The sequence below is a fragment of the Esox lucius genome, chromosome 19 (assembly GCF_011004845.1).
Source record: "Esox lucius isolate fEsoLuc1 chromosome 19, fEsoLuc1.pri, whole genome shotgun sequence".
Lineage (NCBI taxonomy): Eukaryota > Metazoa > Chordata > Actinopteri > Esociformes > Esocidae > Esox > Esox lucius.
Genome location: NC_047587.1, coordinates 9,140,543 through 9,156,164, shown reverse-complemented (window position 1 = coordinate 9,156,164; position 15,622 = coordinate 9,140,543). Strand labels below are relative to the sequence as shown.

The window sequence follows — 15,622 nt, the reverse complement described above, 5'->3', positions numbered from 1 at the left end:
TTGTATCTGATCTCACCTCTCACTCAGAATGACCATGTATGGTTTATTTTTTCAACCCTATGTGAAATAACTATTCAAGAATCCTGTTCTAATTCAATGTTCAATTGGTGGATCTGCATCCACGAAAAGGTGGATTAATGTGGAGCTTCCTACCTCTCCAAAACAAAGAAGATAAACTCTTCGCACACACACACACACCTCTGTTTGTTCTTTATAAGTCTGCATGTCAACAGCCGAGAGAGACCAGAGATGGGATGCCTTATCAGTACCAGCCCCCCTCCACCTCCGTCACACTATATAAAGGAGCTTGAGTTGTGCTGGCTGGCAGACGACTTGCCTACTGTAGCCCAGTGGACCAAGGCAGTAACAGCTGTTGTAGTGGTCATGAGTGGAAGCAGACCAGGAACTCTGGATCCGGAACATCCTCTCCAGTGCATCGGCAGGTGAGGCGTGACTCTACCCCGTTGAGTTCAGTACGCATCTCATGTGTGGACAAACCAATGTTCGGGTCTACAAAAGACCCCTACGGCTTCAACTGCATCTGAATGTTCCCTCCATGCAGGCAGCCCATGGTGATGGCGTCTTCCCAGCTGAGGAAGCGGGGCAGTGGCACGGAGAGGAGGGGCGTCCCAGAGCCCGTGCCCAGGATGCAGCCGGCCATGATGATGTTCTCCAGTAAGTATTGGTCCCGGCGGGGACTCTCTCTGGACTCGGCTATGTTTGACCAGCAGACACAGCGCCACACCGGAGGGCAAATGGTGAGTGAGCGGTTGCGTGGAATGGTTGGTTGGCTGGTTGATGAATGGATTGGTTGGTCGTTGGGTTGATTGAGTCATTGGTTGGTTGATTGGTAATGGTTGATTGATTGGTTGATTGGTACAATGGTTGGTTGATGGGTTCGTCGGTCCGTTGGTTGATTGGTTGGTTGATTGTTTGGTTGACTGGTGCGTTGTTGTTGTTGTTTTTTTTTTGAGTCGTTGATTTTGATTGACCCATTCTGCAAATGGGTATGAAGTTGTGTTTCTATCTGTCATGTTCTATGTAAATACAACTCCGGAAAAAATGAAGAGACCACTGTACCTTTTTCTTTCCTTTCTTGTTCTTCACTCAAAACTTTCCTTTTCAACTTTTTTGCAAAGGAAAGAAAAAGGTACAGTGGTCTCTTCATTTTGTCCAGAGCTGTATGTTTAGTTAGTTATATGTTTTATGCATGGTTTTCCTTTTGCTCTCCTTGATACTTTGATTGTGCAGCACTTTGGTTGACACTTGTTATTTTTAAATGTGCTTTATAAATAAACTTGACTTGATTTTGCATTCAGAGTCTGATAACTGCTCAACCTGCATGTTCAATTTAGATTGTACACTGCTATGGTTTGTAATGCACACTTATTAGGTTTTCTAGCCTGACATATCTTAGTGTCCATCGCTCATATAAGGGCCAGGAAATCCTCATTTTTATCTGTTCATTATCAGCTTGCTAGCTCATCTCTGCTCTTGTAAAAGCTAGAAGGCCAGTGGAAGTAGAACTGACGGCTTGAAGCATTGGGTGAGGACACCGGTTGAAATACTAAGGCAGATTTCCATGTTTGCTTAAGGGAAAAAGCATCAACTGCAGAATCAATGAGACTGTTCTATGTTGGCTATTGTTATGTTACATATTAACACTTGTATTAACAGGTAGACATGTTGCGGTTGATGCTCCTGCTCACAAGACGTGATCTTCTTTTTGTCCGACAGTCGCGCCGGCCCTCCTTCTGTCCAATAGATGAGAACCCGACGGACAAGGAAATCAGGGAGAGCAGGGAGTCAGGAAAGACAGCTGTTGTCTTCTCTCTGAAGAACGAGGTGGGCTGCTTGGTCAAAGCACTACGCATTTTTCAGGTGGGTATTTACTGTCCTGTTCCTGACACAACCTGAACATTCCTGTAATACTATTCAGTTTTGTGAAGCCCAAACTCTCCTCACCTCCCTGCCCTTTCGTTGTCTCTGCTCTTCCAGGAAAAGCGTGTGAACTTGGCTCACATCGAGTCACGGATATCCAAGCGGGTTCACTCTGAGGTGGAGATCTATGCTGACTGCAACTGCAGCAAGAAGGAGTTCAATGAGCTGCTGGAGCTCCTAAAAGATCACGTCAACATCCTCTCCTTCAACACGCCCCAAAACCAGTGGTCCTCAGAAGCAGGTACTGACCCGGCTTTTTGTTGTATTCTTTCTTTGGTTTAACCTTTTTTTTGGGACAAAAACAACAGCTTGTTTTATTCTCAGTTCAGCATTCACCATAGTTCAAGAACAAATAGAAATGTGGCTCTTTTACGTGGTTCACAGTGAATGTAACATCTTATGTTCTGTTTGTTGTCTCATCTTGTAGGAGTAAATGTCTCTGAATGGACATGTGTGTGAGTACAGAGTGAATTCTAACAAGCCAGTCAGCTTTTGTTGAACATTTGGAAATGTTTTTTTGTGGATTTTATTTTTTACATGTTGTTAAATTAAAGTTTATCAAACTTGCTTTATGTGACATTCACAGTGTGGGACAAATCAAGTTTCATCCGTGTCTACAATAATCCACACTTTCTGTCGCTGCAGGATTATTTTCATACTGTGAGAGGCCGGGTGAAATGAATGTGAAATATGACATCGGTTGTGGTTTAGTTTGTGTGCTTATAATGCTTCATTTGTGTGTATATGTTGTGCTTGCCTTGTTAGATGGGGAGGAAGTACCTTGGTTCCCCCAGAAGATCGCAGAGCTCGACCAGTGTTCTCACAGAGTGCTGATGTACGGTTCTGAGCTGGATGCCGACCATCCAGTAAGTTTCTGCTGTGTGTTTGCTGCTTGCCCGGCTCAGCAAATGAGAACTGGTTATCAGCTGAGTTACAAATCTTATTAAATAAATGTAATCTAATAATAAGAGGTCATCATAATTATGAGATAATATCAGGGTTGGGGTTCAGGGCTGCAGCCTAATGGTTAGACCGGTGGGCCAGCAACCTACAAGTTGCTAGTTTGAACCCCTGGGCCAACAAGGTTCAAAATCTGTTGTGCCCTTGATCAAGGTACTTAACCTTAATTGCTTCTGTAAGTTGCTCTGTATGAAAGCATCTGCTAAATGTTGTTTTATTTAAAGAATGATTTATGTGAACACGTAAAATACATTAAATATTTGTGCACACACACACATTATGAGTTCTGAATTATTATAGACAGTCCATGACATTGTATTAGATTTTTCTTATGGTAACCATAAATGATGTTGCAATGTACATCACCATACTGCAGAATACATAAGCTTCCTAAGGGTGTGTCCAAATGCAGTTACATTCAAATTCAACAATTGCATTGGAATCAAAGGGCAACTGGCAATATAATTAATTTCAGCATTGGAATATATAACGATAATCTAAACATTTTAACAGCAGTAATCTTAGGGAAATCACAGGAACCATTTCCTTAACTTTTGGCTGGTAAAAATGCCAGTCTGTGACGCTGTTCCTTATCTCTCCTAACCCTAGGGCTTCACAGATAACACATACCGTCAGAGGAGGAAGTACTTTGTGGAAATGGCCATGAATTACAAATAGTATGAGTAGCCCCTTCTCTTTCAGTTGTTTTGCTATGGTAACAATCTGGTAATCAGTTATTTTCTCACTCATTCTGTGTCGTAACTGTAATTACAGTTGAACTTTTATGTTAGTACTCTGTATTGCTAGTTACACTGACTAGATACACAGAGAAACTCCAGATCACTTAATAAACTACAGATCACATAAATAACAGCGCAGTGTGCATGAGTTATGTTAAATTGCCTCATTATAAGTGTGTTTAGATTAGTCATCCGTCTCCGCTCTCCAGTGGCCAGCCTATCCCCCACATAGAGTACACCCCAGAGGAGGTCCGGACCTGGGGTGTGGTCTTCAAGGAGCTCACCAAACTCTACCCGACACATGCCTGCAGAGAGTACCTGAAGAACCTCCCCCTGCTCACTAAGCACTGTGGGTACCGGGAGGACAACATCCCCCAACTGGAGGACGTGTCCCTGTTCTTAAAAGGTATGGGATGATGAGTGACGTCAGTGTACCAGGCAACTGCAGTTACTCATAAGCTTTGGCAACACATTCATTCTCATTGATGCCGTCAGTCGAAAAAGCATCCCCAGTTTGTTTGGCCACTGCCGTAAGTCATTCTCAGACACCTTATCTTGCCCATACACTGTTCGTTCATCTAGTACATATCTGTGTAACCTCGAATTGACCCTACAAACCATTTTATCAGTTTCAACGAAGATATGGAAATTCCTCAGACGTTAGCTGGGTCATCACTTGATGCTGTGGGTGTGACTGTTTCAGAGAGGTCAGGGTTCACCGTGAGGCCTGTGGCAGGATACCTTTCTCCTCGAGACTTCCTGGCCGGCCTGGCATACCGAGTATTCAACTGCACTCAGTATGTCCGCCACAGCACAGACCCCCTCTACACCCCCGAGCCGTGAGTGCCTCATCACCAGCGCAGAGTCTTCTGTTTTTAACAGAACCTGAACTGACACGCACCAAAACAGAAACATTTGTGTTTGTGGGATTACGTGCGAGGAAAATATAGATGGAAAATGTTAACGATAGAGTCAATTCTTAGAGATGACGTTTGCATGCCACCACCTTGTGGGTTTCCTGTCCAACCCCAGTTGTGACCAATCTGATTTCACTTTTCATCTGGCTGATGATTATAATAAGGTCCACTAAATTAGGGCTGGTGAGAGAACCTTCATGGTGGTAGCTCTTTAGGAACAGGGTTGGGTTGCCCTGCACTAGACAACATCTAATGCTAATAGAATCATAACTGATATTGGGGTACAGGGACACGTGCCATGAGCTGCTGGGTCACGTCCCACTCCTCGCGGACCCCAAGTTCGCTCAGTTCTCCCAGGAGATTGGCCTGGCATCTCTAGGGGCATCGGACGAGGACGTACAGAAACTTGCCACAGTGAGTACTGACAGACGATCCACAAACAAGTAATATTGAACGCTGATGGCGATGTGTCGGCCCCTCACGTGGCCCTTGAAGCCTACCAAATAACCACATAATATCATAAACTGAGAGGTTGTGGTTCCATCATTTAGTATGACACCTTCCATATTTGATTGTGTCAAGGAAAGGAGCAAAAGCAAAACATTTAAGTGATATTGAAAGTTTCTCATTAATCATTAAGCATACGGCCTGGCATCCCAGTACTGACTTGCCTCTGGAGCTAATCTGGTTCGGACCTGGTCAGTCTCTGGATGCGTGATTAGAGCTTGCTTAAAGGGCTGTTGGAATGGCAGTATGGGACACTGGTCTAGAAATCACATCCCACTGCTCAAGGGGAATGAAGGGGACATTGCCCTGCGTAGGATACAATCATTGGGATGATGTTCAATGGCTGTCCTAATAATAATAATAATACATTCAGTACATACAGTTATATAGCACTTTTCTGGGACCCAAAGATGCTTTAAAGGTACAAAACAAACAGCATCCGAGGAGAGTGATGGGGCAATTACACAGACAAACGTGAAGAAAAGGACTAAGACGTGACTGGGAGAAGGGAACGGGCAGAGGCTAGGGGTCCTGGCTTAGTGATCACTAAAGGTCCAATGGCACTTATCTAATTGGCTCATTATTCCTGTCTCCTCCCCCCACAACACCTTTTTAAATACACGTTAAAGTACCAATTGTTTGCACGTCACTTTGAATAATGGTGTCAGCTGAATAAAGAACATGTTATATATGGAGGGACTGACCGTTCTGTGCTGTCGACAGTGTTACTTCTTCACTATTGAGTTTGGGTTGTGCAAACAAGATGGCCAGCTCAGGGCCTATGGCGCCGGCTTACTGTCGTCTATTGGAGAGCTGAAGGTAGGCCCCGCACGCGCACGCATGCATGTATGCACGCATGTACGCACACACACTGACGGATGCCCCAGTGACTGGTCTGGTGTTTCCTTGCAGCACGCCCTGTCCGACAAAGCTTTGGTGAAGATGTTTGACCCCGGCACCACTTGCTACCAGGAGTGCCTCATCACAACTTTCCAGGATGTCTATTTTGTCTCTGACAGCTTCGAAGAGGCCAAAGAGAAGATGAGGTGAAGTTGAAAGGCGACAAAGTGACAGTTCCAATGGCGTAGTTGATCTGTTTCTAAACTCTTTACGTTAATGATCTGACCCTGCAGTTTTCAGGAGTTCACAGGGAACACATGGCTAGTTTAAATTCAGTACATTGTGGGTGGCTGGCGGACAACACCAGTCACCCACAGTTTAAATGTTATCTACCCAACAGGGAGTTTGCCAAGACGATCAAGAGGCCGTTCTCTGTGTACTACAACCCCTACACCCAGAGCATAGACCTGCTGAAAGACACCAGGAGCATTGAGAACGTGGTGCAGGACCTCCGTAGTGACCTCACCACTGTCTGTGACGCCCTGGGCAAGATGAACACCTACCTAGGGATTTAGTTGGAAGTCTTCTGAGCTCTCTTTTTGACTGTAACATCTTGGTGAATATAAATCAGACTATAATTATTAAAATAAAGTGATCATAGTCAGTGTAATAGAAGTGTTTCATGTGACAAATCAATTTTCCACTTATTGCACAGAACATGATGAATAAAATATTATGGTATGGATGTTATACAATTAACACTATAGTGATAATTGTATGGGGGTGGGGGGCTGCAAAGATATTTTCAACTAAAGAGTGCATCTAATTTAAATAATAAAATGTTGCAAATATGTAAAATGTAACTTGACTGACATTTGATTAAGAAACATCACTATGTAATACAACTGCAAAACAAACAGCAGGATAAAAATTTTATTCAGACTTCTCTGGTCTTCATGCATGTTGTTACGTATGTACATGTTGCACTTAGATTAGATAACTGATCAATAATTACTGTGATTCTGCATGCATGTTTTCCTGTATTTGTCTGCTACACGGTTTTCACTGCACATTGCAAAGGGATCCCTTGTCGACATTCACAATTTTACGAAGGGACATTCACAACTTCACTCACTTCGCAAAAGGACATTCACAGCTTTATTCACAACTTTAGAAAGAGGGAATCCAAATCCAAATAAATGGCTATGAAAATGAAACTGGTAAGTTGTGACAAAACAGTTAATTACTTAATTGCATTTAATTGCATCACAGTATACTTAACAGGACTTCAAGGAAAACGATAACGACATACACTCACCTAAAGGATTACTAGGAACACCTGTTCAATTTCTCATTAATGCAATTATCTAATCAACCAATCACATGGCAGTTGCTTCAATGCATTTAGGGGTGTGGTCCTGGTCAAGACAATCTCCTGAACTCCAAACTGAATGTCAGAATGGGAAAGAAAGGTGATTTAAACAATTTTGAGTGTGGCATGGTTGTTGGTGCCAGACTGGCCGGTCTGAGTATTTCACAATCTGCTCAGTTACTGGGATTTCACGCCCAACCATTTCTAGGGTTTACAAAGAATGGTGTGAAAAGGGAAAAACATCCAGTATGCGGCATTCCTGTGGGCGAAAATGCCTTGTTGATGCTAGAGGTCAGAGGAGAATGGGTCGACTGATTCAAGCTTATAGAAGGGCAACTTTGACTGAAATAACCACTTGTTACAACCGAGATATGCAGCAAAGCATTTGTAAAGCCACAACACGCACAACCTTGAGGCGGATGGGCTACAACAGCAGAAGACCCCACCGGGTACCACTCATCTTCACTACAAATAGGAAAAAGAGGCTACATTTTGCACGAGCTCACCAAAATTGGACAGTTGAAGACTGGAAGAATGTTGCCTGGTCTGATGAGTCTCGATTTCTGTTGAGACATTCAGATGGTAGAGTCAGAATTTGGCGTAAAAAGAATGAGAACATGGATCCATCATGCCTTGTTACCACTGTGCAGGCTGGTGGTGGTGGTGTAATGGTGTGGGGGATGTTTTCTTGGCACACTTTAGGCCAATTGGGCATTGTTTAAATGCCACAGCCTACCTGAGCATTGTTTCTGACCATGTCCATCCCTTTATGACCACCATGTACCCATCCTCTGATGGCTACTTCCAGCAGGATAATGCACCATGTCACAAAGCTTGAATCATTTCAAATTGGTTTCTTGAACATGACAATGAGTTCACTGAACTGAAATGGCCCCCACAGTCACCAGATCTCAACCCAATAGAGCATCTTTGGGATGTGGTGGAACGGGAGCTTCGTGCCCTGGATGTGCATCCCACAAATCTCCATCAACTGCGAGATGCTATCCTATCAATATGGGCCAACATTTCTAAAGAATACTTTCAGCACCTTGTTGAATCAATGCCATGTAGAATTAAGGGAGTTCTGAAGGCGAAAGGGGGTCAAACACAGTATTAGTATGGTGTTCCTAATAATCCTTTAGGTGAGTGTATGCACAAAAGGTATTCATTATTCAACATAAAAAAAATTATGCAATTAAAAATTCCTGAACATTATTTTCATAACACACTAGCAGTAGATATGTAACATTAGAAAAAGGTTTAATACACTATCCTCCAATAAGGCAGTTTGATTGATAATCCATAGGTCAGTTCCTTCTCAGAGAACAGGTTCAATGCCATGTTTGCAGGTGGGATTTAATCCCAAACTAACAAAATTAACAGTGGATTCACTATCTAATACAGTACATTACTTTTGGATGTAGATCCAATGATAATTATTTTTACTGAGACTGTAAAATGTAGTTTATTATAATTAATATTAGTATAATATTTTTGTATTAATAGAGTACTTTAAAAAGGTTACTATTCTGTCAATGTTTTATTCTTTAAATGCTCTTTTCCTGTCCTGATTACCTCGCCAACATATAATGGCTTTAAGGAGATATGGTTCATGAGAGCAACTTTAAACGACCAACTGTTAGGGAGAGTGTCATTGAGTGAGAGAAGGGGACACCTATAAATGTATAATATGCCCAGACATTGTTGTACGTTCATCTTTTCATCATTTCAGGGGAAAAAATTAAGACAAGTCCAGTTAGGAAGATTTCTTATTTTTTTGTGACCACTTCAGCTACTTATTCATGGACAGTTAAAGCAGTTCAGATGTCTTGCAGATCTAATCAGTGTCTTCACTGTCAAACACTTTATTCTGGAAGAAAGAAATGACAAGAATTACAAGACAGAAATAAATGTAGAGTAGGTAGCATAACAACCCTCAACCCTCACCCCTCACCCCCCCACCCAAATTATTTAATAAAAAAGCCCCCTACAGTCCACTGATAGAGGACCAGGTGGTGCTGTACTCACCCAGCCGCCTTGCTTCTTCACCCAGGCCGTGTGATGCTGCTGGAGGTAGCGTGACCCAAAGCCCATGGCTTGGTTCATGGGGTGGAGGTCCAGAGCAGACAGCCTGCTGGTCACCTCACAGACCAGAGCAATCTCCTCCCTCTGGACGCTCTTCTCAGGCGCCGGGTCCCCGTGCCTTGCTACAGGATCTCCACCCATCATTCCCTGGACAAGGGTGGTAGTCACCTTCTCAAATAGACCGTAGGTGAATGAGGTTTGGAAATGCTTCTGCAAAGTGGGGTTACTCTTGATCTGTGGGGGCGGAGATAAGCGTGAGGGCAATATGGGTTTGGAAAGAACGGGTTAAGAGTACGCCAGACATCCGACGACAACACAACAGCGAAGGAAAAGTACTGAAACATTATCCTGGCGGACAACTGACTTGAAGTCCTCCTGACTACAGTCTGGAAGGGTTTATTTTATGCTGTAGGTAAGAGGTGTTAATGAGGGGGAATGTGCAACCGCTGGCTGGGAATCATACAAATCATAATCTATGCTTTAGTAAACACCCCATGAATGTCATGTTAACATCTAAAATCTCTTACCTAGTGAATTGTTGAAGCTTGCAGTGTTGTGCTAACAAAAAGCTAGCAAAGAAGAACGAATCACAAAACATTTTCTTAGCAAATATTGCGGTTCCAGTAGGCTCCTGTAAAGTCAGCCAGGATACTGCATCATGTAATTTACATAAAATAAAAATATCTGAAGGGTATTCTACCACGCAGGATTAGTAACTTAACCAGTTTTGTAAAACCAGAACTTGGTCAAACTTTAAGATTTTGGGTCCAGAAAGTGAGCTGTGTAGTGTAGCCTGATCAGAAACCACAGCAACAAATGCTCTGAACCAAACCTGCTACCTTCTCAACAGGTTAACTTCATCTTATGAAAATTACTTACAAACTGGATAATACAATTGCAGTTGTGACCTACGGTAGGCAACTTCAATTTAGGTAATAGGATTGTCAATTACTATCATTAGCATTGCAATAGAAGTAGTCTATAAATTAAAGATATTATTAATATTAATCACCCTTTGTAGCCCTATTCAATAAGGAAATCATGCCACTTCACTCACATATTTACTCAGTTATTTACTGCCAGGTTTTGTGGCAGGGTGGTGTTACTTATTTTGGAGAAAACATCTACATGATCGTTGTAGGAGGTAACATTAATTTCATGTTCCAAATTACTAAAATATTATGCTCTCTTTTTTGACTTCATGATTTCCATCATGTTTTTTGTCATTGTAATGAGAACGTTTATAAATGTTCTGTGCGAGTTGCCGGGTCAACCAACCTGCACTTTACTTTGACTAACAACAATGATGATTGAATGAGAAGCAGACATTTTTTTAACAAAACAAAATCTGGGAATCCCTCATTGTGTTATGGGAAGCCGGATTGGTTCAGGGAAATATGTTCTCTTAATACGTTATCTTTCTGGAATACCCCATAAATAAAAAAGAAGAAAGAGCACGTTCTTGTCAAGTGACGTTTGAATAGGGAACAACGCCATCTTGTGGTGATTGGGGGTAGACTCTTGCACAACCCATGAAGTACCAACCACACAAGTGCAAACATGTAAGCTCCCGCACACCTTCTCATTCAGCTGGTCTCCGGACACCTTCAGCAGCTCCACTATCTTCAAGATCACATCTGCGGGGGGGCAATCCAATCCCATTTGCGTCATCAAAAACAAGAAGTTCCACTTTACTTAGTACTAGTTGTTGATCACAGCAGGCCAACGTTCATTGGTCGAATCCGTTCATTGTCTTCAATTATTCTAGCAAGTGTAGAAGTGACATACCGTCAAGATCGTCGGTCCCATCTGCCTCTATGTGACCAACACACGGCCTGATGGCAACTGTTGTGTCTGCCCTTTGTGTGATGTCCACAGTGTCTGCAATCTGAGTCAGTCGTTCGGCCACGCCACTCAAAGAGCCCTTTCCTTTAGCAACTTTTTCACACACACAAATTAAGAAGGAAAGGAGCCTATTCGGTTACAAGGGTTAGACAAACGTGTTGGTTCTCTGTGATACAACATTTTGATATTTCATATTAACACGTTTTTATTTCTCCAGAGGGCGAGAAACATGTACCTTTCTTAAACATCATGACACGTTGCCTTCCTGCTTCTGGCATGTGTTTGGATGGAGCAGGACCTTGAGGGTAGATCTTGTAACCTTCAAACTGAGGGATTAGGCCAGACCGCTTCCTTTTTCGCCTTTCACAGTAGGCCACGAGCAGCTGAAACTCCTCACTGCTTTGGTCCATTGGGAATGTATCGATGTCCGCCTCTGGTGTGGCATGGCTCTCCATCTCACTGACAGACAACACACAACAAGACAGCCTGGGAAACACAGGGAGGTTTTCAACAGATTAGCATCTGGATTAAATCTAAACACAAAAATGGCTACCATGCACAAACCTGTAAAAAAAACAAAAAAACTTTTGGACACTTTTGGCAGAGGACGCTGTAGCTGCTAAACAGTAACTGAAAAGGTTTGGGACTACAAACTTCATGTTATTTGTTTTACTTTCACAATGAACTGTTAAAAAGAACACCCTCATTAATGAGTTTGCCTCTTGACTAAATTAGCTGTTTCCTCTTTTTTTACTCAGTAACTCAAGTTGGTTTCACTTTTCAAAAGAACAGGCATAGCTATTTCCATGTCATTGCCTAATATAGAAACATGACAAAATTACTGTAGTTTGCATTTACAGTAAGTGAAACGTAGGCTACTATACACTACATTTTCTGCTCAGTCAACAAACGTAGGTTAGCACTAAGGTTAAGTTCAGTGTGATAAGTTGTTTTCTCGTGACGAAGGTTATTCCTCTTCAAGCATATATGCACCGGCGAAGCGTGGTGACACCGAGCCGGGTTGCAAACTGTTTTAACAAGGCCCTACGGCACCCCTGATTGTTACGCCAGTGACTATACAAAAACAAAGACTGTAAGTTACACTACATATGGGAGCAATGCCAAACTACCGCTTGGCAATCGAAAACGATTAAAAAGTACACTAACATTTACAATAGACTTGTAAACTACAGACTTACCTGTTACTTCTTTCACCAAATATTTGATAATGCTATCTCATGGAAATAAAGAACCATAACTAGATTTGAAATTCACAAGGAGAGGCAGACTTTCCAAAGTGAAAGATACTCTTCCCATACTTCCTCCTACAGTATAACAGTTTTTTTCTGAAGAAACGGCGCTACACTGCCATCTGCAGTTGACCTAGTGTATGCTGGTTTTTCTTTTAAATTGGTCCCTAGTTTAGACCTACACAACCATGTGACGGTAGAACCTAACCAATTAGTGACCTAATGAATCAGTCAAGTACAAGGTGAGAGCGAAAACCTGCAGACCCTCGGCCATCGAGAAGGGCTGTGGCTAGCAATCCTGGCCCCCCTGAAAAGCTACGTTCGGGCACCCTCATTTATTGACAATATTGATATAATTACTAATAGTGCCCCGCCCCAAGCCATGGGCCCTGTGAATCATATCCACCTTTCCCTGTGTTAGCTAAGGCTCTATCTCTAAGCAATTGGTCTTTGTCCTTGTTTTGTAATTTCTACTAAGCTAACAGTTGTTCGAAGATATTAAAATAGAGTTTTATTTGTAGTTTTAGGACATATAATTTATTAGAATGAAACAACAAATCAATTAAAACAGATAATGTTGATGATAAAAAAAATTGTTGGCAATGAATTTCATTATTGATTATTTGGGTTTATTAGAGACTTGGCAAATAATAAAAAGACGTGGTTAGAATAATCATGATTCAGCATTGTGAGAGAAGACACTTAGCACTGAAACCTATGGACAAACGAAGCACTGTAACCTATGGACAAACGAAGCACTGTAACCTATGGACAAACGAAGCACTGTAACCTATGGACAAATGAAGCACTGTAACCTATGGACAAACAAAGCACTGTAAACTATGGACAAATGAAGCACTGTAACCTATGAACAAACAAAGCACTGTAACCTATGGACAAACAAAGCACTGTAACCTATGGACAAACAAAGCACTGTAACCTATGGACAAACAAAGCTCTTTGAAATCTTTGAAGCCAAAAACCCTGTTTATTATTACTCAAAGCTTTGAAACACAGTGCACAGTAGGGACATCTGTGGGTCAGAAATAAATTTCACATGCCAAATGCTTATATAGACATCTTCTCCCGTCATGCATGTTTCTCAGGTTAGATTCAGCGTTCTGCCTGACACCAAAAGTTTGAACATGGAACCCTATTTTGTGTGTGTGTGTATGGAAAACATCACGGATTGACCTACCTGCGGGTCCAGATGGCACTGAGGTGGATGGGAACCCGCTGGATGCACTACTTTTTCAACAGTTGTTCAGCACTTCTGGTGTCGGCCATGGCTTTGCTCTGCTGGGCCACCTAGTGGCCAAGGAGCGCACTAGGAAGAGAGGTCGCTGTGGTGTGCCCCATCTTAAATCATCTTCACTATGGGCTCAAATTAATGCCAAATGTCTTGTAGGTAAATAAAGCGATTTGCACACATGTAAATCACAATCCACACTACGGTTTAGCATTTGTAGTTAAATATCTGTGAATGCGTGCTTAAGGAATAGCAAGAATGAACAATTTGCATCATTACAATTTTTTTCTTTCAAATATAAAAAAATATTCACACACACAACTCCTTCTTTACATAGACAAAGCGCCAAATACACTGACAACTCACGATGTACACTACAGATACAACCTATTCATTTTGAGATCTCATTAATTTCTGAGTGGTCAAAGAAAGTCACTGCCATAAAGATTTGCAAGTGTGTTTGATTTGAAGAGTTCTATTTCCTGAGTCGTTGTTGTTAAAGATAGATGTACCCAGTGTTTGGGTTTCCCTCTTCCTGATTGTTGGTGGCTGTTCTGTCCCCTGTGTTCCTAATTTGGTCAGTGTTCTATCCCCTGTGTTCCTTATTTGGTCAGTGTTCTGTCCCCTGTGTTCCTAATTTGGTCAGTGTTCTGTCCCCTGTGTTCCTAATTTGGTCAGTTTTCTGTCCACTGTGTTCCTTATTTGGTCAGTGTTCTGTCCTGTGTTCCTAATTTGGTCAGTGTTCTGTCCCCTGTGTTCCTAATTTGGTCAGTGTTCTGTCCCCTGTGTTCCTAATTTGGTTAGTGTTCTGTCCCCTGTGTTCCTGATTTGGTCAGTGTTCTGTCCCTTGTGTTCCTAATTTGGTCAGTGTTCAGTCCCCTGTCTGTCATCAGTTCATTTGTCCTATTGCTGTAGTGAACTAATCCATTGGATACACATACACTTAGATATTTTGATAGACAGAATACATACACCGATCAGCCATAACATTATGACCACTGCCAGGTGAAGTGAATAACACCGATAATCTCGTTATCATGGCACCTGTCAGTGGGTGGGATAAATTAGGCAGCAAGTGAACATTCTGTCCTCAAAGTTGATGTGTTAGAAGCAGGAAAAATGGGAAAGCGTAAGGATCTGAGCAACTTTGACATGGGCCAAATTGTGATGACTAGATAACTGGGTCGGAGCATCTCCAAAACTGCAGTCCTTGTGGGGGTGTTCCCGGTCTGCAGTGGTCAGTACCTATCAAAAGTGGTCCAAGGAAGGAAAAGTGGTGAACCGGTGACAGGATCATGGGCGGCCAAGGCTCATTGATGCACGTGGGGAATGAAGGCTGGCCAGTGTGGTCCGATCCAACAGATGAGCTACTGTAGCTCAAATTGCTGAAAAATGTAATGCTGGAACTGACAGAAAGGTGTCAGAACACACAGTGCATCATCAGTATATACTTCATGGTGTTACAGTGGTTATAGAAAAGAACCCCCCCCCATTAAAATAATCACATTTTGTTGCTTTGCAGCCTGAAATGCAGACAGACTTTTACTCAGTGCAACGTATAACATCCAAGTGAAAGATATAACACCAACATGTCAGAAAAAAATCAATAATAATCACTGAGTTGGAAAAAGGATCACCCCCTTGTGTCAGTATTTTGTTGAACCACCTTTTGCTTTAATTACAGCCTTTAGTCTGTTGGGATATGTCTCTACTAACTTTGCACATCTAGACGTTGCAATATTTGACCACTCTTCTTTGCAGAACTGCTCAAGTTCAGTAAAATTTGATGGTGACCGTTTGTGGACTGCTGTCTTCAAGTCATTCCACAGATTTTCAATGGGGTTTAAGTCCGGGCTCTGACTAGGCCATGCAAGGACATTCTTCTTTTTCTCCTTCAACCATTGTGTGGTCAGTTT

At 42.2% G+C, this 15,622-nt stretch overlaps 2 protein-coding genes across 3 annotated transcripts; one reads left to right on the top strand and one right to left on the bottom strand.

The window, feature by feature from the left end:
• The first annotated feature begins 341 nt into the window (after window positions 1-341).
• tph2 (tryptophan hydroxylase 2 (tryptophan 5-monooxygenase)) lies at window positions 342-6,990 on the top strand. Its single transcript, XM_010883517.4, has 12 exons — window positions 342-443; window positions 563-758; window positions 1,738-1,881; window positions 1,999-2,182; window positions 2,707-2,807; window positions 3,511-3,578; window positions 3,851-4,047; window positions 4,345-4,480; window positions 4,846-4,972; window positions 5,789-5,884; window positions 5,978-6,111; window positions 6,306-6,990. Exons 1-12 carry the CDS (start codon window positions 385-387, stop codon window positions 6,478-6,480), a joined length of 1,617 nt encoding a protein of 538 aa, XP_010881819.1. The 5' UTR covers window positions 342-384; the 3' UTR covers window positions 6,481-6,990.
• A 2,038-nt stretch (window positions 6,991-9,028) lies between these two features.
• LOC105018237 lies at window positions 9,029-13,862 on the bottom strand. Of its 2 annotated transcripts, none has more exons than XM_010883516.4 (6): window positions 13,656-13,862; window positions 11,443-11,693; window positions 11,151-11,300; window positions 10,941-10,999; window positions 9,306-9,596; window positions 9,029-9,147 (listed from the first exon to the last, which is right to left on the bottom strand). In XM_010883516.4, the coding sequence occupies exons 2-6, from the start codon at window positions 11,660-11,662 to the stop codon at window positions 9,115-9,117; spliced, it is 753 nt and encodes a 250-aa protein (XP_010881818.1). In that variant the 5' UTR covers window positions 11,663-11,693; window positions 13,656-13,862; the 3' UTR covers window positions 9,029-9,114. The 2 variants fall into 2 exon arrangements, with proteins under 2 accessions (XP_010881818.1, XP_010881817.1); XM_010883515.3 differs by lacking the exon at window positions 13,656-13,862 and adding an exon at window positions 12,407-12,730.
• Window positions 13,863-15,622: the final 1,760 nt, after the last annotated feature.